The 23,147-nt window shown below is 51.9% G+C and overlaps 5 protein-coding genes across 5 annotated transcripts; 4 read left to right on the top strand and 1 right to left on the bottom strand.

Moving 5' to 3' along the window:
- Positions 1–227: 227 nt before the first annotated feature.
- AA0111_g9649 (hypothetical protein) lies at positions 228–2,116 on the bottom strand (the record flags this gene model as incomplete). The annotated part of the gene is made up of 2 exons (XM_028656230.1): positions 228–1,701; positions 1,764–2,116. The coding sequence occupies 2 exons, from the start codon at positions 2,114–2,116 to the stop codon at positions 228–230; spliced, it is 1,827 nt and encodes a 608-aa protein (XP_028502846.1).
- Positions 2,117–2,730: 614 nt separating this feature from the next.
- On the top strand, positions 2,731–3,780 carry AA0111_g9648 (hypothetical protein; the record flags this gene model as incomplete). Its single annotated transcript, XM_028656229.1, has 1 exon — positions 2,731–3,780. One exon carries the CDS (start codon positions 2,731–2,733, stop codon positions 3,778–3,780), a length of 1,050 nt encoding a protein of 349 aa, XP_028502847.1.
- A 9,268-nt stretch (positions 3,781–13,048) lies between these two features.
- On the top strand, positions 13,049–15,888 carry AA0111_g9647 (General transcriptional corepressor; the record flags this gene model as incomplete). The annotated part of the gene is made up of 6 exons (XM_028656228.1): positions 13,049–13,214; positions 13,266–13,469; positions 13,518–13,873; positions 13,923–14,079; positions 14,133–14,377; positions 14,431–15,888. 6 exons carry the CDS (start codon positions 13,049–13,051, stop codon positions 15,886–15,888), a joined length of 2,586 nt encoding a protein of 861 aa, XP_028502843.1.
- Positions 15,889–16,581: 693 nt separating this feature from the next.
- AA0111_g9646 (hypothetical protein) lies at positions 16,582–17,095 on the top strand (the record flags this gene model as incomplete). The annotated part of the gene is made up of 2 exons (XM_028656227.1): positions 16,582–16,804; positions 16,869–17,095. The coding sequence occupies 2 exons, from the start codon at positions 16,582–16,584 to the stop codon at positions 17,093–17,095; spliced, it is 450 nt and encodes a 149-aa protein (XP_028502844.1).
- Positions 17,096–19,382: 2,287 nt separating this feature from the next.
- AA0111_g9645 (putative beta-glucan synthesis-associated protein) lies at positions 19,383–21,570 on the top strand (the record flags this gene model as incomplete). Its single annotated transcript, XM_028656226.1, has 5 exons — positions 19,383–20,020; positions 20,071–20,353; positions 20,403–20,925; positions 20,975–21,458; positions 21,513–21,570. The coding sequence occupies 5 exons, from the start codon at positions 19,383–19,385 to the stop codon at positions 21,568–21,570; spliced, it is 1,986 nt and encodes a 661-aa protein (XP_028502845.1).
- Between the last annotated feature and the right edge of the window lie 1,577 nt (positions 21,571–23,147).

The following is a 23,147-nucleotide window of genomic DNA, read 5'->3' as shown; positions in this document are numbered from 1 at the left end:
GAAGCATCATAGTTTCTTTAAAGAGGAAAAATTAAAGGGACTATTGGCGCACTAGTTCATTGTATTAGACAGGCTTCTTGTCGTTGAACTTGTAGATATATCCAATTACAAACGTTCAAAACTGGCCTGTTCACTTCATGTTTGTAGATGAAGACGTAGTAACTTTGCAAGGAAATTGTGTCCGCTACGTCAAACCATATCAAGACTACATCTGATCATCGTACGCGCTAGAGCGTGAAGAATTCGAGATAATTCTCATAGGATCCACCGAAGTGTAAGACATGTTTCCCCTTGTTCATATTGATTGGCTCCGGCGATTGAGGCAGAGCACGCAACCCCATTTCCCTTCCACTAATCTTCAAAACAAGCTGTTCCCCAGCCTCAAACACAATGCCTGTAGGCCACAGCTGGACACGCAGCCTGACCACCTCTCCTGGCTTTACTTTTTCCTCGCCTTGATGTGAAAGCGTTTCCCACGTCCTTGCCTGAAGTGCCCTGTGGACATGGCGTTTGGAAGCGCGTAGCATACCGTTGGGACCAAGATAACGCCAGATTCTGTTTTGCGTCATGGTTTCGACGGTGGATGCTGGACTGCTGTTGCTGCTACTGGGAGGGACGGGCATGTTGAGATGCGATAAAAGGGCTCCAGATGCATCTGCTTTGAAGATGTGAGTGTGAACATCTAGATCGTCATGACTGGGTGCTGCAATATCGATGACCAGAGTGGACGGACCGATGAGTACGGTTTTGGTTGAGAAAGCATAGGTAAAGGATATTTCGTCTGATGAGTCGGCTTGGTACTCTAATAAAGCCTCTTCTTGCAGCTGTTGCTGCTTGTTGTGTGTCAGTTTGCCAGGAGAGCTGAGATGCAATTTCTGTTTTCTCGTGACGTCTGGAAGATGCCAGGGTAGATCAGCGAATTCCTGATCCAATAATGCTGGCTTGGAAAAGTTCAACAGTGCCATTCGCACGGGTGCTGTCTGAGGCCATTCATTGGCAATGTCTTTGAGATGGAAATCGAAGAATCGGGCTAGATCGTTGGTACGGGTTTGACTGTAGAGATCGTACCATTCTTGCGACGCGTGGAGAGTGAGCCTAGATGTTTGCAATGAGCAAGTCTCTACAACACGCATATAGACGAGAAATGAGGAGGAAATGGCGCACCATTTGTTCTGATGTGGAATCTCCTCGAACGCTCGCAAGGAGCCGATGCCATGGATGGGCGATGAGTAGCTTGCTCCGATATAGGCCGGTACCTTGATCTTAGTCATATCCACACGCTTATCGTGGAGGTAGTGCTCAAGTCCAGCATCCGTACTCAACATCGCAACGTAGTCTTCCACTTTGTTCTTTCCTGGAAGGATAGCAGCGATGGATTCGCAAAACGCCGTATTGGGAATTCCTCCACGTATAGTGTCCTCGCGAACGGAGTCTGATAAGCCCTCCAGCGGCGCGATACACGTTAAATGCAGGGGTTGCTCAGCAGCAATAAAGTACTGAGAAATTGCGAGCCATGAGTTTCCAGCCATTGCCATTTTTCCAGAACACCAGGGCAACTTGGCTAGCTCTTCGATTGCGTCATGGCCGTCTTGACCTTCCTGTGTACCCCAGAAGTGGATGTTTCCTTCGGAATTATTCACGCCTCGCGGATCGACGTTGACGATTGCATAGCCACGGGGAACCCATTCTGCGGGGTCGAGTCTATGATAGTCATCCGTGAGTACTACGTGTGCTCTCCTTACTGTTTTCGGTTCACCACTCACCCTTCAAAGTCCTCATAGCCAGAGAGTTGAGTCTCTGGAATACCTGCTCGCAGTGGCGTGGAGTTAATGTTGAGCATACCCGTCCCAGTCTTGCCATAAGGCCCCCACATGACGATGGCAGGAACCTTCTGATCGGTTCTGGGACGAAAGATATCTGCATATATCTTGGTCCCGTCCCTGAGGATAAGGACTTGGTCCTGATCGAAAATGGTGGCCGTTGTCAGCGGGCGGCAGGTAGGTTGTTTTCTGTGACCGGCTGAAAGTTCGTTCGTCTTTGGACTCAGTGGAGGAATGTTGTGGCTGAAGGCATCACGGAATTTGATATCCACCGGGCTAGTGCTGGAGGAAACCATAGTAACGGAATAACGATAGTAGGCGACAAAGGCTTGATGATGGTTTTTTTGTTTCAAGTTTGGCCCGATGATGTATTTGGGGTTTGAATGTCATGCGCGACCGCGCTATTTGTGCGGGCCATCGTTAGAGTACTTGACAACTTCCCAATCCCGAGTTCTTTCGCTGGAGATACCGTGTCTAACACCCGACGTGAGGGGGGAAGTAAGAACACGACTTTTCACTAGGGAGAAAAGCACTAAGAAGAGAGTGTAGTTCTCCCGGCATGAGTGTTCGTCCGAACCCGTTGTTCGAACGTTCGTACAACCACCTTCGGCCGAAGACTTCATGTTTAGTGAGTGGGGATCTTGAAAGGGCGAAACCGTTGGAAGGATTCTGTCCAATGGTTCTAGGGCCGGGGTTCCTTAATGGTGTGCATACGTCGTTGGGACGCGTGCTGCGGGCAGTGCAGACCGACATGTTGGCAACTCATCTCAACTTCATACGTTTAAAACAGTAGCCACAGGACGATACTCCCCCAAAGACACCACTACATCAGCTAATCAACACCCTTATCTGTACTTCACTCTTACCCACGTTGCTCGCATCCGCAGAGCAAACTATACCATATTACATCATGACCCTGACTGCCAACAAAGCCCTGTATGTCAACGAGGACGGAGAGATCCAGGTTCGGAACGACATCAACCACGAAGAGATAGCAGCCGGCGAATTGGTTATCGAAGTGCACTACTCTGGTATCAATCCAGCAGATAGCAAACATGCAGAGCTTGGCATTCGTTCGACGGTCATCGGGTACGATTTCTCTGGAATTGTCTTGTCAGCACCTACTGGATCGCGTTTCAGAAAGGGAAGTATCGTAGCAGGATACACGCCCTCGGGTATCGGAAGAGCATTGAAGTATGGATCACATCAAAGCCGCCTCGCGTGTCCCAACGACATGGTATTCGAAGTACCTCACAACCTCCCAGAGACCCATGCAGCAGCTCTGACAACAGTGACGATGACAGCTGCAGACGCGGTCTTCAACCTGTTCCAATTTCCACTGCCTACCGCTCCCGCCGCCTACACCCGCCCTGTCCTGGTTTGGGGCGCCTCGTCTAGCGTTGGCTTTAGCACTGTTCAGTTTCTGTGTGCCAGTGGCTGTCAGAACATCATAGTGACTGCTTCGCCAGCCCGTCATGGGCTGCTGAAGAGTGTTGGGGCCGCACTGTGTTTCGACTACGCCTCATCAACAGTTGTATCCGATATCGCCACCGCGGTGGAAGCTCTGGACCAAGGACCGATCTCTCATGCTCTCGATGCTGTGGGCACTCCGTCTACAGCGCACTTAGTCGTACATAGCGTGAGGAGCTCAGCAGCAGTTCTAGCCTCTGTGACCAAGTTCGATGATGGGTTTCGGATGCCGTTGGCGTACACGAAAGATGGCTGGCGCATCCAGCCGCCTGGTGTTCCTCATGTCATCGATCTGCCTTCCAGGCCAGAAGATCATTGGCATGCTTGGAAAGCGTTGCAATGGGCGGTGGACAACTATGGTAGTCACTTCGGACTTCCAAATGTGGAAGTATTTCGAGGCACGGCCGAGGAGGCGTTACAGGAAGTCATCAAGATTGGCGGATTTGGAAGAGGCTTCGGTAAATTAGTCATTGAACAGCCTTTGCATTAAGGCTAGTTGATATTAGAGTAGAGGTTGCGGTGATCTGTACAGGGTCCTGGCTATGATATTGCGGAGAGAGCAGACGGTCGTCGTGTATGTTAGTATATTAGCGCTCACATCTGCCTGTCTAATACAAAACACTCCTCGAACGGGCTAACTCTGCTCTGTCTAACGCTATCGTGATTAGATCGTCTTACAAAAGCAACGTTAGTACTACAAGATACGAAGTGTCAGCATACATGTATTTAACAAACAATAGCACATGCAGGCGTACAGCAGGATCGCCACAGCAATGGCTAAAGCTAAGTCTTGATCAAAGGATGCATTTCCTATGTCGAAACCCCCTTGCTGCCAAAACATCCAAACTGTCATTTTCACTTTCTACAGGGGTGACCCCTCATATGCACGATCATGCGCATAGTATCGGGATTTTCGCCTCGATAGGCGACCCATTGTCCTCCCTTACCGATGAGTAACGTGCGGTGTTGCGTTTGGATGTGTCATGCACTAACAGTCGGCTTTTGAGCCGGCCAATCGCGTGCTGCTGGTATCATGGGAGACGCCTTGTTCGGGTATAAAGTAGAGATCTCGATGCTGGAAGTGATTGACTAAGGCTGATGAACAAGCTAGCTTTAGTATACTAACCTCGTATGAGTGCAGGCTGAAGTCGCTGACAGAGATCTAAGTAAAATACGCTGCTCTATCGTCAGAGGACGTGGTGGAAGACATCAGTGTAACAGGTGTCTGAGAGGACGAGAGAAAACGGCATAGATTTTCTGGAGTGGGTACAGTCGACCCTCGCGCCTGAAGTCCTGATTCCATGTCGGTAGATTTGCTGACTCGTTCCTGGTTAGGATCGGTCGACAGAAGCAATTTCAAAAACCGGCATTCATATGCGAGCCAGTCTTATGTGAGTTTATGGATAATTCTTCCTCCATATGTGATCGAACTGACCTTACTTGTGGAGCTCATTTATCGCGGTAATCGCGGGCGTAGGTCGCCGAGCATGTATGAGTATCGGTAGGGATTCGCATTGTCCGAGGGATGTGAGCGTCGTTGGTTTGACACCTCAAATCAAGCCACTCTTTCGACTGTGGCTATAACACAACATTAGTATAGCTCTGCAGGCGACGAATCTGTAAAACTCAAGGCGTCCAGGCGGGATAATTCTATTTGTTCAATCATATATTAGACCATCCTTCTCCGTGCCGCACCTTCTCGAAGGCGCATCTGGGACCCACCACTAAGGTTCAGCCGTGAGATGGGGCGCTCCTTGACCTCGGAACACGGTTTGAACAATAGAATACCACGATAAGCGCCAGAACGTAGTGCGTGACGGCCCGCAATCCAGCGGTGTGGGTGATGAGAGAGAGAGCAGCATGGAACGTGGGGACGGCAAAAGAGAGGAAGGTCGTACGTACAACGAGTATGATTTACCGTCTTCGCTTCCTGTTGCGGCTAAGCGCGAACCACTGATCGATAGGTCGTCCCCTTATCTCCCACGCTTCAAGTAAGGATCCCACTCGCAATTACTACACACTGTATCAGCAAGAAACAAAGCATCAAGTCTAACGGTGTGTCGGTATTAACAAGCATAAGAAGACAACAACAGCAACGAACCAATGTGTTGGGGGTAGCAAGTAGCACACACGCACACACACACACACACACCGCACGCGCGAACCAACACTCCGGGACGTAGGTCACGCCCGCGTCCTCAGCCGCACGGACACGCGCTGCAGCCCTCCTTTCTTCGACCTATGCCGTCATTGAAGTAAAGCCTTTCTCGTAAAACCGCCGTGTAAAAGAAGGGATATGTTACGCCACGCGGTAAGGGTGGGAAATGTAAGATGGGGGTGAGGGAGCGGCCTGTGCAACATGAAGCTGCGCTCTAACGTCTTTGCTTTTTCCCCTCGTCTCGATTCAAACGATATTTCAAAATGATGGTGTCCACGTTGAATTTCGATGTCAAGGGGTACGTTGGCCACTTGTTCCTCCTCTTCTTTTTCTCTTCTCCTCCCCTCTCCTCTTGTTGGCGCACTCGTCCCTAAGTTCGTCTCTTGTATCGTCGGCGCACTTTCTTCTTCTTCGCCAAGTACGTTCGTTGTTCGAAGTCGTTGCGCTAGCTCAGCCTTGAGGTTTGCATCGTCGATATCGGGTAGCAATTTCCAGGCTTGAGGCTGCTCTCTGGCCAAGCTACAAAGACCGTAAGAGGACGCGATAAGCAACTTGAAGGCCGGATCCGACAGAAACTCGCTCGCTGGGATGTTTCCGCAAGATTGTTAAGAGGTGGTGTTGAGACTATTCACGATTGCAGTAGAAGGCTATACAAGAAGAGCTCATCGCTGGTCCAAAGAGCATCACAATACAACCCGAAACCTCACATCGACCGAGCCTAGAGATCTAGCTCAACCGACCTGAGCAAAAAGTATATTGCACTGATTCGAGTCGTCCCGCTCTTCGCACCGCTCACTCAGCGAATCTTCTACGCTTAATACGATCGCAGCCTCACTGCCCTGAACATGTGCTACATCGTCTACACCATACACGTGTGCAACCATTGGATACCCCAACCACAACCCAACAACGGCCCAATACTACGCATATGCGAAGAAGCAGAAAAGCTACGACTCGGACACCCCTGCCCAGAAACACAAAGAGAGCACAAAGTCATGAACAGAAGTCAAGGCATGTGTACAGGCTGCATGTGGAAGAAAGTCAGCAAGTAGAGTAACTCGATCCCATTGCAATCGGCTCGTAACGAAACGAACGGGAGCACAAGAAGTCAGCAAGTAAGCCGCACCATGGATCGATAAACGTTGTACGACAAATAAAAGCGGAGACTTTTTGTGGAGGTTAACAAGACAAAGACAAAGAGCCGCGGTTGAAATAACGGCAGGGTTGTGGAAAGATGTGGGGATGGGATATGGGAAAAGAACAGGATTGATGGGTGGGGAAGGGCCGAATCATTCCACTTTTCTTGGCTGGTTAACTTCTGAGAGGATGAGGGCTGAGGGAGATGACGCTTCATTCTTGAGTTTGTGCGTGGGACAAGCTACCGCCGAAACAAGGCCGGAGTGAACGCCCACCTTCCCAACAGGAACCGGTTGCGAGGCTGCGAGAGCAAACACACGTGCATTAAGCTCCGACGCATGCGCGATACGGCCCGGGTCTCGGTCCGATCATGTCAGGACTGCCATTTCTCTGGCAAGCTTTCTCTGTCTCCACGGCGCATGGGAGTTTCGGAATATATATATACCCTGGATGTTTGCGTTTATCTAAGTTGTATCCTAAGGGAGTGGATGGGTACAGAGTGTAATAATATCGATATAAAGGTATCCCTATCTCATTCTATACGTGTTCATTGTGCCGTCGAGGCTTTGATGCCACTGTCTCCAAATCTGCCTTGCATGCAAATCAAGGCTTGGAGTGTCTACGTACGTATACGGCTTGGATTAGTCTTGGGTGCGGGTCAATTCCATCCGTCGCTGTGATGTGCCTTCCAAGGGAAGCCAAGACAAGCAAAGCCTTTCAAGCACTGACATTTCGTTACAAATCTGGGAACGGAATGCAGATGAATACATCTTGGTGCCAAATGCCGCGTGTTAGGGCTTACACCTGTCATGAAACGGGCGGCTTGCGGAAGTAACCGGCAGCCTGTTGCGCTCGGTACTATTTCCCCAATGTTAACCTCGGGATGTGGAGAATTGATTATTGTCCTTGCGGCTTGGTACAGTCAGCACTAGGTAACTTGGTGTTTGTACTGTGAGGTGGCTGAGAGGTAGGAAATAAGATAGGATCAATGGCAAGGTTGGAAGCAATGACCTAAACAGGACATGATACAAAGGCAGGATGTATGGTAATAGTCTTGGAGTTCTTAGTACATATAAGTGCAATCATATGGTGTTGCAGCTCTCGGGCCGAATCCTAGGACATCCCTCTAGTGCCATAGCGAAAGCCAGATATAGTACATCTACAACTGTCAAGTAGATCTCTAGGATGATATATCATCTTGCCTACCACATATATGAGTTGGTTTCTTCTTGAAGAACAATATGTCAAGTACGATGTGACACCTGCTTCTAGCTTTCGCAGTGGCACTAGAGCAGCCATAGGAGGCTAGTGTAAGAGCGCCAGTGTATGGTAATACTGCATTGGAACTGTTGCTTACCTGTAGCAGTTTCGTGGGTAGTGTGAGGAAATACCAATCGAATCAGTAGTAATGGCTTTCATTTATCAAATGCTCATTGTGGTTAAAGAGTTACCTTAGTTTACTATTTCAATTATAATCAGTTGTCACATAAACGCATAAACGTGAAGGTGATCCGAGACCGTACGTTTTCTGTAGCTTATAACGCTACAATGTCTCCATTCGAGCCTGCGCGATGCCTTTCAGTTCAGTAGAGCTAGATTAGATACCATTGCTGGCGCTTGATGTACATGTACCTATTAGGGGAAACATGCTTTGTCAACACTAATACTGCCCACACTAAAGCCCATGTTCCCGCAACCTCTGCTCACTAGAAACTCAGAGCTTTATCTTCCTCTCTCTCGTACTCATTCTAGCGCTAGTTGTGCCAGCATCCGCCGTCGTGGAGTACCTATCAATATTCAGACGTTTGACAACCATCTCAAGCTTGCCATGCAGAGCAATGTTAACCCTCACTAACGCCAGGCTCAGTACCTCGGCTTCCCGCGCAGTCGAGCAGATTCTAGCGAAGTCCAAAATAATAGTGCGGAATGATACAGAAGTGATCTTCATGTTGAGATTTCCAGGACCAACGATAGTGTTAAAGTTGAAAGTGAAGTCGAAGCCTGGTGAGCTTGTGCCGGGACTGGGTTCGACGCTAATAGTTAAGATGCCGGATTTGTAATGCTTGTCGTTGTGTATGCTGTTCTAGCGTCGTATGCCGCTTTGATCATTTTGTAGGCTCTTGACTCTTTGAACTGGTCCATATGGAGCTTCTCCCATATTGTGATCGGAACCCAGTAGGGGTAAGCGAGAAGCCTATCCATCGCCTGCACATTATTTCGTATGTTCTTGCCACCTCGCAAGCGTGACAGTGTGGATCTGACGGAATGGAGAAGTACGGCGCAAGTGTAGCCGCTAAGAGCAGTGAAGAAAGGTAAGAGGCGAGAGAGAGATGATTGTTCATTACGTCATGTTGTATTTCGATTGTTGATAGTGGGGTCTACCGCGCTGGCGTTTGGTGAGATGAGATGGCGCACGGTGGTATCGAGTACGGAAGACACAATCGCAACCATGACGCGCCACCTCGTGTTGAGGTTGTATGATGGAGAAGTAGCGCAAGAACACAAGTAAGAGAAGGAAATAGCACATATGATGTATTATAGAGTGAGAGAATCGTGCTCGGTGTAGTCGCGAAAGGCGCGTTCTTTCCTGTGTGTTCATGTAGTGACACACCAAGGCGATGAAGACGCGATACAGCTACCTTCCAGGGTCCCAAGGCTGATTTGCGCCCACCTCATCATGCGATTAAGCTTCTGGAAATCATATCTGATTTGGATATTACTGGTTGTCGCGTATAAGCGCAGACACATCCATAGTATTAGTGTTGGTCAATCCAGAATGCGGCATTCTCCGTTATTTGTTTCCGGTTCATGCAACTTTAAACAGACATGGCTTCGAAGCTGTCCTTGCCACATTGCGAGGTTATGATGCGCTCCGATGCGGTGAACGACGTGTGCCTGAACCATGGTTGTTGAGCGTCGCCATATTGTACTGAGGGAGAAAAGGAATTCCTTTCGACTGATTGATAGACCCTGGCAGATGGCGCTTGACTCATGGAATTGCGACGGTGATGCCGATCTACCCTCTGAATTTTGGATTGTGACTTAGTAAAACGTGCGGTATATCCGTGCAACACGAAAATAGAGCCTGGAGTCAAAGGCACTCGCAGCGTGCAACTTTGCATGTAAACAACACTTGCCTCTCCCTGCGGCATCGGTTCGGCAACAGAGCGACGATAGCCGTAGCGAAAAGCGCCGCATCAGCCACCGTGCCCTTGCTTACATCTTTGCTTTTCTTGATAAAGACGGCCTGCAGCCCGCATGATTGCTCATGCAGCCCGTTTCAACCTCGGGATTGTCATCCCGGAAGGAGGATGGATGTGGTCCCACCTTTCCCAGGGTTGCACCGAGAGGCCGCTCGGTCCCACACAACCCTGAGGCGAACATCTTCATGACAAGCTCATGGCGTACACGAACCAAGGTTCCCAGCCAAACACATCGCCGAGATCCTGAAGGCACGATGAGTCTCGACCGTTGGAGGCTCATACGAAGTGAACGGCGGGATCTGGAGGCCTGACAATGATGCAAAGGTGGCACAACGCATCATGCGCCTTTCCATTCCTTTGAGCTTGCTATGGGCACGCAACGCTGTTGCTTTGACAATCGAGGGATCAAGTGGGGGCGATAAGTGGGTATCGGAAAAATGCTTGACCTTCCTCCACCAGCAGCGACTAGCAATATGTCGACAGAACAGCGATTGTGCACAACCTGTCAGCCAACGGCGGTCACCAACCACTCGTCTATGTCGCCCGGGGTCCGTCGATCAGCTGCATTAGCTACATGCAGAGCCACCCGGAAAGCATCATAGAGGGGAAGATCGTAGCAATTCGCGGATAGAGCCATGTTCCAGCTGCTGTACACTCCGGGGAGCGAGAGCTTGCCAGTCGTATCATAGTACGTGACAGCGCGCAGCGCGCAGCATGCAGGTGAGAGGAAGCATCAAGCTTGGTGCAACACTCGGATGAATCTCACATTAGGTGAGGGGCGATAGTAGGTAGGGGGCTACCATGGATTACCGCTGGCATGGGCGAGGTGTATTGGCTAAATACGTAGCTTTGCTCGATAATGCGGGGAGGCAGTTTATTGATAGATGCTTCCCTGTGTTATAGACATGTTTGCTTGCGAAGCAGTTCATCAAGGGCTAGCGATGTAGAGAAGTCAGAAGCAATTACCGGGTACCGCTCGCCAGGCAACTAGATGATGGACTCAGCAAAATCCCCGGGCCGCAGCCGCCAGCTGAGGTGCCAAGACGAGGCTCATCCTTCATCGTCCCACATAACACGTTTCGAAAAGACGATAGTAGTAGTGCGTACAGAAGTCATGTCGCTGATGGCAGAAGTGAAAGTCTATATATCCACGACCAACCATACTCGGGTTCTCGGGTCACGACGCGGGTGGACGGGCGCGAGACAGATCTGAGCCTCGACCTGACAGACCGCACTGCGACGAAACATGCTGCTGGTGCGTTTCGCGTGCGCCTCGCCGTTACCGCACAGATCCGCCGCAACCAAGCATCTTATGTGTAGAGAGCATTGGAGATAGTGGCGGCAGCTGGGGAGTCGCAGCACAATAGATTTGGGTGAAGCAGATGAATGGACCTTCCGCATTGGTAAGACAGCAGTCCCTTTAAAAACAGCCTCGCTTACCGGCACGGCTGTGATGACGCGCGCAGGCCAGCCCTGGATCCACAAGCTTGGAGTTTCACGTGGGTGCGGTTCTCGAGCCCAGATGCTAAGAGAGGGGCTTTCGTTAGCGGCGGCCCGCTATCCTTTTCTCGGTCACGCTGCTCCGTGGACACCAACGACGGAAACGGTATCGACAGATGTGCTACGGGTACGGTGGGCTGCAGCAAGCCAAGGAATTTGGACGCAATCATGGCTCGACTGAAGGGCGGCAGATGCCAGCGGCTTGGTCCTGCACCGAGGCGACGCAATCCCGGTTGCATGCTCATGCGCCAACTAATGATCGACTCTTGTCAGATTCAGGCTGCGGCAGGGGGTGGATTGGGTGACACGAGCCTTTTTGCCGAGGACGCGGGAGCGGAGGACAACTGCGTCACATTACGATGCATGCCGAGAGCCGCTAAGCAGACGACGGAGGCTTCTCTGTTCTCATGTGGAGGGCTGGCTGATCGCCCGCCCCCGGCCTTTGGACGGCACTGTCTGTGGGTGCGCACCAGCTGTGTCAGCACCACTGTCGTCGCTCGTGCCCCCTTTTGCAGGCCCTATATCAGCCCATTCCTGCGATTTCCGAAATGAAAACCATGCCGTTTTGCCTAGTGGGCTTCGCAGGCTGAGCGTCGTAGGGCGACGATTGGGGTCTGAGTGGCTGGCATGGCAATCTGGCGACGCCTCCCATAAAGCCCCGCTGCGCGAGGACCCAGTCTCGGGAAAAGAAAATATCTACGATCGACTTTGGGTGTCGCGACGTGATGGTCGCCTTGTGTGCAGCGACACTGAAGCAAGGTTTGTGTGGATTATGGTGCATCGTGGTAGTTGAAGCTAGTTGATGCTCGAACCATCCATGGATAGCTCAACGGCGGCGACCCCATTTAACTTGTTCAGGCAGAAGCTGTGGCGTTCTGCGTTGGCAGTATAACTATGGCTGTAGAAAATCGGCGAAACAAGATTGATCTGTCCTCTAGATGCGGCGCATATAGCGTAATAGCGGTAGCGTGTCAGTCCATCGGCTCCGCTGTTCGGTGAACCTGGGACGAACGGTACCAGATCCGCACGGAACAATCTGAAACATAGCACCTATTCCGCCAGAGTTGGCAATGGTGCCAAATGGTACAAAGTAATCAATAAAGATGGTTCGTCTGTTACCTAGTACCAAGTTGCTGTGGCACAGGAGAGCGCCGGTGGAAGCATGGGTCGCGACGGATAGCCAGCGCTTTGTGATGCTAGGCACGTAATTTACGGCAAGATGCCCACAGAAGTGGGTCTTTCTTAGCGTGGACGCTAAGGAGTGTATCCCTGCAACATCTGGTCCCCTTACCCACGTCTGATGGAAGGGACGTTGGAGCGCCCCTTCCATCTGTTGGTCTGCGGCTTCCTCATCTGTTTTCTCTTCCACGAGGCTGCATCTCACATCAGTCTTTCCTTCTCAACCCACCCCGTGGCAAAGACCACAACATTGTTGCTCTCACACGACACTGTAGAACCAAGTCGGGGTCCACACCATCCGTGTTCCTCTGCGCGCTGTTGTCGTTCTCCGCGCCAACCTCTCCACGCCTCGACTCGCACCCGTCAGTACGCTTGCAAGACGCGCTCCCACGCCCGACTGTACGTATCCATCCTCCACCACAACCATCAAACTCCATCTCCTGACTCATCTAGATAGATAACACGGCGACCCATCAAGTTGCTCTGGTCTTGTCTTCCCCACCACAAAACCATTCCATCACTGTCGCGGCTTCCGTAGCGCACCAGTCGCATTGTAGCCTGATCAGTCGCAAGCAGCCTTCATGGCACAACACCAGCAACCTTCGCCCACGACGGGCATGCCCCCTCATCATCTCGGGCAGCATCCGGCGCACGCGCAGGTAAATGGACACCCGCCGCACGTCAACCAGCCCAAGACACAATCGCAGTACTTGGGACAATTGACCGAGGCTGTCTGGACTCAGATGGGTAAGCTGGTATCCATTGTGTGCAGCGTGTTCTCAAACTAACACACAGCAGGTTCTCTCTCTGAGCAAATGCAAGACTACGACGGCGCCATGCAATGCTACGAACAGGCCTTGAAATTCAACCAGTGGTCTGTGCCAGCTATGCAAGGTATCGCGTGTATTTTGCGCACCAAGGATGCCTTCCCAGCAGCTGTCGAATACTTGCGCACTATTCTCAAGGTCGACCAGGCCAATGGTGACGTTTGGGGTAGCCTCGGTAAGGACTTTGCGCGCATCACACGCATCACGTCGCTAACATGACCAGGCCACTGCTATCTGATGATGGACGACTTGCAGCAAGCATACTCTGCCTACCAGCAAGCTCTATACCATCTGTCTGACCCAAAGGAGCCTAAGCTTTGGTATGGCATCGGAATACTCTACGATCGCTATGGCTCCCTGGAGCACGCCGAGGAGGCCTTCTCACAGGTCATGCGCATGGAACCCACATTCGAAAAGGCAAACGAGATTTACTTCCGCCTTGGCATAATCTACAAGCAGCAGCAGAAGTTCAACCAAAGTCTGGACTGCTTCAAGTACATTGTCACCAACCCTCCTCGCCCACTGACCGAGGAGGACATCTGGTTCCAGATTGGACATGTGTACGAACAGCAGAAAGAGGTTTGTGCCACCCAATCCTGTAAACTTTCACCACTGACATGATTTACAGTTCGAAGCGGCCAAGGGCGCCTATCGCCGGGTCCTCGAGCGTGATGCTAACCACGCCAAGGTCCTACAGCAGCTGGGATGGCTACACCACCAGCAGAGCACAAATTACGCCAGCCAGGAGCAGGCCATCGAGTACCTGGAGAAGTCTGTTGCTTCCGGTAAGTACTGTATCCCCATGTGGTTATGCGCGTGTATCTAATCATCGCTCTAGACCAAACGGATGCGCAAAGTTGGTACCTGCTTGGACGTTGCTACATGTCACAGCAGAAGTATCCCAAAGCTTACGAGGCCTATCAGCAAGCGGTGTACCGTGATGGCAGGAACCCAACCTTCTGGTGCAGCATTGGTGTACTGTACTACCAGATCAACCAGTACCGCGACGCGCTGGACGCATACTCCCGTGCAATCCGCCTCAACCCTAACATTTCGGAAGTTTGGTACGATCTCGGCACACTTGTAAGTAGCTCCTTGTCCCTGAAGGTTGAAGTTCTTCACTAACAATGGAGCAGTACGAGTCTTGCAACAACCAGACTGCGGATGCACTTGACGCTTACCAGCGTGCGGCCGATCTCGATCCGTCAAATGTACACATCAAGGCTCGCCTACAGCTTTTGCAGAACGGACAGACATCTGCAGGCGCCCCGAACCAGGGCAACGCTCCCATTCCACAAGACGTGCACCCTCAAGCCTACCAGCCTGCTTCTGTCCATGGCCCCACCGCTCCTCAATGGGGCGCTCCTCAGCCTCAACAACCTCCGCAAGGTCCTGCTCCCCCAGCCTTAGCGCCTGGATGGGATCGTCCCCTCGCTCAGATTCGCGATCCCGGCCTTCCGCCGCAGCAGCTGAACCCCTATGAGCAGCGCGAGGGCATCCGGCCACCTACTCAGCATGCTCCTCAAAGGCCTGTAAGCCCAAGACAGGAAGCACCTAGGTCATACGCAGAGCCTTCTCGCCCTCCTACAAACGGTCCTGGTCCTCAAGGCCCAGCTGGCCCCCCGCCGCCAGGTCCACCAGGGCCAATGCGCCGTGGCATGTCTCCGTCGCCAAAGACGCACCATGCTGCTCCTAGCCCTTACCATCCTCAGCCTCCGCAACTTACGCCTCAGGCTGTTCATGCACAACCTCAGCCACCACTGCACCAACAGCAGCCACCCCAGCCTAACCGTATTTCCAATCCAAACTACGGCCCTCACGCTGGTAGTGTTCCTCCACCACCTCCTCCTCCACCTACCGGTCTCGGTGGCCCACCAACTCAAGCCCCTAGCCAGAGTGCCGTGCCTCCCTATGGTGTCCGCCCTACAAGTCCCCCACCGGAAGTGCGTCCTATCGTCGAGAACCGAGCGGGATCTCCACGGAACGGCTACCAAGGGCCATATCAACACCATGCTGATCCCTCTGCCACCGGTGGTATTGCTAGCGGAGCTCCTCCGCCAGCTTCTGCCCAAACTGCTGCTGAGCAAGCAGCCCGTGAACGTGACGACAGGCCGCCGACCGCCCCACCAGTCAAACGACACCGCGAATGGGAGGCTGAATCTGATCACATGAGCGCAAAGCCTCCTTCGAACGAAGAAAAGCGTCAGAAGATGGAAGAGCCTCACAGCCGTCGTCCAACTCCCCCACACCGCATGTCATCTCCTCAAGTGCCACGTCAGAGCCCTCGAGAGGGGCCTGATCCTCGTGGCTTCAACGATGGGTACCATCCATCTGAGGCGGCTCACCACCCGCCTTCGCTTCCACCCATGGCAGCTGCGCGACCGTTGTCTCGCATGTCGGAAACACCAAAACAGGAGCGACCGGAACATCACGAGCCGGCTGCTCGACACATGGACGTCGATGAGAACTACGATGATGAGGGTGATGACGTGAAGCCCAGCGCGCCAAAGTCTGAGCGCAGCAGCCCTCGCAACGCGCCTACGAACGGCGTTCCTGCTCACGCAGCCACTCCAGCTGAGCAAAAGTCTGGTTAGGAAACCAGAGAATGTGGCTTTAGGCGTTGTATGTAAGGCCGCTTTGTTCAACAATACTTTTCTTGTTTCTAAACATTATTTACCTGGAATTTGGGGAGTTGAGGATGTCTAGTTGGAGGGCAAAATATCGGAGAGACGTGGTAACGTCCTTCCGCATGGCGATGATACCCTGCGCACCTTACATTGGTTTCGCCCTTTTGCGGGTTGTTGTGTGTATTGCTTAATCAACTACGAGAATGAAAATGCCTTTCTTGCTTGAATTTGTGTTCTACTTGCTGCGCATGCGATTCGAGTCGTGACGACTGTTGGTCTATAGGGCTTGTGATGTTGTTCATCGAGAATTAAGCCCTGGTGTGTACATGGTGGGGTCGCGCAACTGCTCGTGGAAATGCCCGCAGTTAGCCGTTGCGTCATCGCACCGCGTGGAATCGCGAAACCATGGACAGGCTGCTTCGACGTCCCCCTCGATATCCGGTACACACAAAGAACTACGCAGACAAGACAAATATCTCTACAGTATTACACACCATCCAGCGGCTCATCCACCGTAGAACCTTCTCATCGTTCTGCGCCTGTGTCCAAAACAGCCAACCCACGCGTCGTACCCTCTACTCCATCGCCTTCGTCCCACGTCCCTTCCCCTCCACACGTGTTAGTTCCAACTCGTTTGATCGGCGATCCACCCTTCACAACATGTCTTCCGACGCAGACTACGCCGCTTTTCTCGACAAAGCAAATCAAGACACCGGCTCGGCAGAGACCAAGGACGCGTCGCAGAAGAAGAGCTATGGTACCAAGAGCGTAAACACTGCCGTGCCGAAGATACTAGAGCAGGTAGAAGAGTACTACGTTAGCGATTCAGATGAACCGTTTGAACCTGTTGCGCTAGAATTCAAGGGTGACAATGTATCAGCTGGTAAGAATCCTTTCTCCGCCTGCACGGCCTTGCGAGCAGCACGCCCAAGCTAACAATGACACAGAGGACCTGAAGTCACTCATCGGAAACTCCAACGTAGAACAGGTTCAGAACACCGGCTTCGAAAGCCAATACAAAAAGGTCATGGAGGCGGTGAAGGAAGCCGGGAACGGCACCGTAAAGGTCTTCAGGGTGGAGCTCGAGGGCACGAGGGCAGAGTACTACGTTGTGGCAGTCGATGACAAGAAAGGCAGGATCGTGGGCCTCAAAGCTCTTGCTGTGGAGTCGTAAGCTTGTGTTGCACACGGGAAAATGAGATGAACTATGATGCGCAAGACGGATTGTACACATGCCGATCTACATTGAACGAGTTGAGGTCATGTGCGTGGGTGACCATGGCGCGAATAACGCCGTTTGAAACATGAGGGATGCTGGGATATGGTGGACAGTCGACGAGGGACTGCTGACAGATGGTGGAGCGTGCAGGCTATGATGCGACGTCAGAAATTCAGTTCTGGTTCAAGCTTTTCGGTGATCGTAGATCTGCGTGTTCAACGTTCCGGGTTTTGATTCGATTAGCCCTCTCGGTTTGGCACAATACTCGCGGACGTTGGATAACAACCACAATTTGAGTCATGTGTATGGTACAAGACTGTTGATCTGTGTAGCTGCATCTCTACAATGTACGATGGTCAATGCTTTGGGCTTCAGTGCGATGCTACTTCTTTTCTCCAAACCTCCTCCTTGAATTACTGGACATGTTTGGATAAGAAAACATGCATGACGGCATGATGCCTGTGCTCGAAGCACGCGGCATTGGTGAATCCACGCAACAGGCGCGAGTCGCGCAGCGCAATTCCAACCGTCAGTAGCAAGAACCTTCAGCAAGATAGCGAGTACACTTGATTGATTTATTGAACTCAGCTCGCTGGCCGCCAGCCTCGTATCCGTCAAGATGTCAGCCTTGCAATGCCGTGTTGACAGACATGTTGATTGGCTGCTGAAGCTCACTAGTCCGCCCAATCCGGCTATGCCTCGGCCGGACGATGCAAGGTTCCAGAACAGCGCTGTGTTGCTGCGCCTCCGAGCTTCATTTCGGGTGTACCCTAGGTAGCGCTTGGCGCCGGACAAGGAGATGGATCCGTCTCAACCACATTGAACGGCTGGCAAATGTCAAGAAGCCGGGCAACGGCAGTAGTCTAGGTTGGCACGAGATAGTGATGGGGTAGGATGCAGAGCCGACGACGATTGATGGTAGCGACTGCGAGGGATGGGCAAACAGAACATAGGCCAATCGACGTCTCGGGGATCCGAGAGAAGAAGGATTTGGGAAGGATCAAAAAGGACGGCGTTAGATCGCCACGCTATGTTCGGCAAGGATACGATGGGCGAGATGGTCTACACGAAATAAGATGGTGAAGGTACTTCTCAACGGCCGTTGAGCACGAGCGCACGCACATGTATCAAGTACGGTACCGTCAGGCGCTTGCGAGGTTGGGGATTGCGGGTTATTATATGTGGTCCGACGCGTAATGGTAGCTGCGATGATCTTAGGCTATCGATTGCGCGTGCAAAGCGGTATGATTTCTTGGAATGCCATGTTGAGGAGAGGGGATATGCAGAGCTAGAGGTCGGGTGCAGGAGGTTTCCCTAGAAACAATCGCATGTACCGTGGCGGGGACATGTGGCAGCGGGTCTTGACATGTTGGGTGAAGTTGTCGATAGGGAGCGGGGGACAGCAAACAGACAGACGACAGCACGAGATTTGGACAGTTGAAGGACGCATGACAGGTAATTTGAGTACTTTTTGACAGGCTCCACCATAGGAGAGCGTGAGCAAAAGTGTTGAAACGTCGTGGTAAATTTAGCAAGGCTCCCGCTGGTGTGCGTAAGCGGGCCTTTCTCTCGTCGCCGCATGCAAGCGCCGTGCCAGAGACGATTGGCCGCTCCTTAGTAGTGCTTCGAGATCTTCGCCCTCCCTGAACCGTGTGGGCCCGACTCGGTCAGGAACAAAGCCCCAAGCTCGCCCACCATCCACACATCTTGCCACCCTATGAACACTGCGCCATTCCTGCTGCTTGTTGTTCCCTCACATCACCACGCGGCTTCGCTCTTTGTTGCATTATTATTCCACCCTCGCTGCCCATCGCATTCCAACATCTGCGTCCTTGCTAGTCGAGTCCAGTCGAGTCGTGCGTCATCACTCATTCGCGCCTGCTGCCATTGAAGACCGCCTGCCCTGCCAAGTCCCTTATCCCGGGCGCCCCCCGTTTGGGCCAGGAGCCATCGATTCACCTCCCCTTGAACCTCGACCTCCCCAACTTTCCTCACGTTCTGCACGCCGCCCTCTTTCCTGCTCCCCGACAATCAGCAGTGATAGCGATAGGGTTTAGGGTACTTCGCATTCGTGGTTTTCCTACTAGCTTCATCCCTTGCCTGCAGGTTACCACAACACTCGTTTTCACCTGCATAACGACCTTGACGAATACGCCTCCTATCGCCCTGCCATCTAAAGTCGCAGCACATCGCAACATATCGCAACACATCGCCAACCCTACCGCATACGCTCCCTCGCACCATGATGCCGCAATCGCCTAGGGGAAGTGGGCCTCCCCATCTCCGCCTCAACTCGGGCTCTCACGAGCCTACCACCGACGATAACTCGCCGCCGCCTGCCGTGCGACCGAGCACCGCACGAACAAATTCAGCCCGCTCCTTGACCCAACCAACTCGTCCCGGTACTGCACCAAGCCAAAGTCCTGGCATCCGATCGCCCCATGTATACAGCGATGCAGCCATTGCAGAGTCGGCCGAGATGCTGCTGCCGCCTCAGAAGATGCGCACGCGCTCCTACCGCGACGAATCGCCCATGCAGTCGCCCTCTGGCTACTCTTCGCGGCGGACAAGTTGGAGTTCAGACATGACAGGAGGACCATTTGCTTCACCTTTTGACGACTCCCGAGCCCCGTCGCGCGCCGGCAGTGAAGAAGACTTGAACACCCAGACCGTGTCTGAGAAGTTCAACATTCACCCGTCCGCCGGTCTGTTGCTATTCCCAGAAGATGTGGAGAAGGACGACTACCTGCATAATCCCGACCCCAACGAGAAGGACAAGAGAGACTGCGACATCTTTACGAGGAGAGGTATAGTCAATCTTGGTGGCTTGGCCATCCTCGCGCTGGGTCTGCTCATGCTGTTCATCGGTTATCCAATTCTGTACGTCTTTGCGTGCCCCTTTTGTTTGCTATCGCACTAACAAATACCAGCACCTTCGTCGAGGACATCACGAAGCCCGAGAGAGGCCCTTGCACTGATAACCCTCTTTGTATAGAAGGCAAGCAAACCGAGCCGCTACTGACCAACATCCGGAGAGGTCTCATCGATCCGGACACCCCCGACGAGGTCAAGACGCGAACATCTTACAATGGCGAGAAGCAAGTTCTCGTCTTCTCAGACGAATTCAACACCCCCGGTCGCACCTTTTATGATGGTGACGACCCATTTTTCCAGGCTGTTGACATCTGGTACGGTGCTACTATGGATTTGGAGGTAAGTTTTGATGCGCCCGCTCTGAGTGGCCAGAGCTGACATTTCGCAGTGGTACGATCCCGACCAAGCCTTCACTCAAGATGGTTATCTCGCCTTGAAGTTTACCAAGGAACCTAGCCACGGCCTCGATTACCGTTCCGGTATGATCCAGTCGTGGAACAAGCTCTGTTACAAGGGTGGTCATCTGGAGGCTTCCATCTCACTACCCGGTCGTGGTAATGTTTCTGGTTTCTGGCCTGGTTTCTGGACGATGGGCAACCTGGCTCGTCCCGGTTACTTGGCCTCTACCGAAGGCCTCTGGCCATACAGCTACCACGATGATTGTGATGTTGGTATTACACCTAACCAGAGTTCTTACGACGGTCTCAGCTACTTGCCTGGTATGAAGTTGCCCGCTTGCACCTGCAAGGGCGAAGATCATCCCAGTCCTGGAAAATCACGAAGCGCTCCTGAAATTGATGCCCTTGAAGGTTCAGTCCATTTCCTCGGTCCTGGAGAGAGCAACGCTATTGGTGTCGTATCCCAGTCTTTCCAAGCCGCTCCATTCGACACCTGGTACATGCCTGATTATGGTGAGCTTCCAGTCTCGTGTTTCTCTCAGCCAAGCTAACATTCAGCCAGAACAAATGGAGCTCTACGATACCTCCATCACCACAATGAACGCTTACAAGGGTGGACCTTTCCAACAGGCTATTTCTGGCTTGACCAACCTGAACAATGATTGGTACAACGGCAAGCAGTACCAGACTTATTCGTTCGAATACAAGACTGGTGACGAGGGTTTCATTACGTGGTATGTTGGAGAGGACAAGACCTGGACCATGAACGCATTAGCGACACGTGCCAACGGCAACATCGGTACTCGAATCATTCCTGAAGAGCCCATGTCCGTCATTGCCAACTTCGGAATGTCAAACAGTTTCGCCGCCATCAACATCGAGGATATTGAAGCCAATGACCTTCCCGCTATCATGCGGATAGACTACATCCGCATCTACCAACCCGAGGACGCTCAAATCATGACTTGCGACCCTGAGGGTTACGAGACCACAGAGTACATCAGGAACCACCCTGAGCCTTATGCGAACCCCAACCTCACTGACTGGTACGTTTTCATCACACCAAACACGCTGGCATACAGCATACTAACTGAAATCAGGAAATCTACCAAGTACGACTGGCCAAAGAACTCCTTCATGGACGGATGCAAGGAGTGAACGTACAGATTTCTGCACAGAAACTGCTGGCTTTCAGTTATCTGTTATACTCTCTTAGCGAGACCCATTTATGTCGAGTCGACTACCTTAATGTGGCACATGGCAGACGACAAATACCCCCTGACCCTCAAGACTGGATTCTCTGATTGATCGCACAAAAGCACGTAATTATAGACTGTTCGCATCTCTTTCGACCTTTTCGCAAGGCATATGCATGGAGCCTGGGGCGTTATATTTTGGATCTTACGTCTTCGCCTTCGCCACAACGAGACACGCCCGCTTGTCGCTCGCTTCGACCACGTCCTACGTTCAGCGATACCCGATACGCCTTCGGTGGTAGTGGCGTCAGCAAGAAACCTCTTTACCCTTCTCACTCATAAACGGCGCGTCCTCTGTATATCAACGGCATTTGTTTACCCTTTTACGCATCGCCTGTACAAAGCATCCTCGTCAAGGTGTTCAAGATCTCAAGACCGTGTCTTTTTTTTTCTTTCTGAATTGGAGTTGCTGGGCGGCTTTTCAATCCTATTCTTCCTGTTTTGTAATGCATTGTTCTATACTGTTGGATACTTTAGGAGCAATAAGGACTGGGGACGATATCTGATGAATGAGGAATACCTTTTTTTTTTCTGTCGATTGATATATCTGGGCGTTAATGTATAGCAGTGCGGTGCATAGGATAAGATTGTAGATGCTGGTGCGCAGACGAAGTGGGAGCAGAGAGTGAGGGGAGGAGATGTACACACCCCTGATGTTGCGGTTGTTGGATGTAACGAGTGCAATTCAAGCAGATTCAACAAGCTAATGTCCTTGTGTTTGCGTATATGCCTGTGTGAAATGAGCTAGCAGTAAATGATGTATCGTCAATTGCTCTTCTGTGGCTGGTGGTAAGTGTCACGTATTGCATCGTTGGTGGAAAGATTTCTACCCTCTCTTCATCTCGCCCCCTCACCTGAGAGGACATGGAAATCTGTTTCCCAGCTCTTCTCAGAGCCTCATTCAATCCTCTGAAAGACCGAGGTCCGGGATTTCATAGTCGCCCATGATGCAAAGCCTAATCTCATCCTTAATCATGCCTGGATCGCTGTCTGACATGGAAACACACACACACACACACACACACACATGCATCCCCAAGATGCTCCAAGAACGACTCCTTAGTAAAGCCCTGCATTCTGGACGCCATACTCGAACAGCACAAAGTAGTACAAGCCCCATCTCCGGCTCCATGACACAGGGTCAATCAACGGAGCCTAGACGGTAACATATACCCATCCTTGAAGCAAACGGCATACGACATTCACCTCTTTCAAGACGAGTGAGAACTCGGATCCCGCACTCTGTAATGTTCTCTCACAGTTTTATTGCGGCAATAAGGAATCGTGGTAATTAGCTACTTTGGTTGCCCAACCCATTGCACGGATCCTCTGCTCCTTATGGGCACACTACTACTGCGTTCATATTGCGCCGGTTGTAACATGTTCCTTCTACTGTCTTGACGTGAGATGGATCGGTGCCATTCACCAAGAGTGACTAGCAATACGCGGAGATGCAGGTCATCATGCTCAGATTTTCGT

Source organism: Alternaria arborescens, assembly GCF_004154835.1.
Source record: "Alternaria arborescens strain FERA 675 chromosome Unknown contig_28, whole genome shotgun sequence".
Lineage (NCBI taxonomy): Eukaryota > Fungi > Ascomycota > Dothideomycetes > Pleosporales > Pleosporaceae > Alternaria > Alternaria arborescens.
Note: the sequence above shows the minus strand (reverse complement) of the source record. Positions and strands in the feature narration are given on the sequence as shown.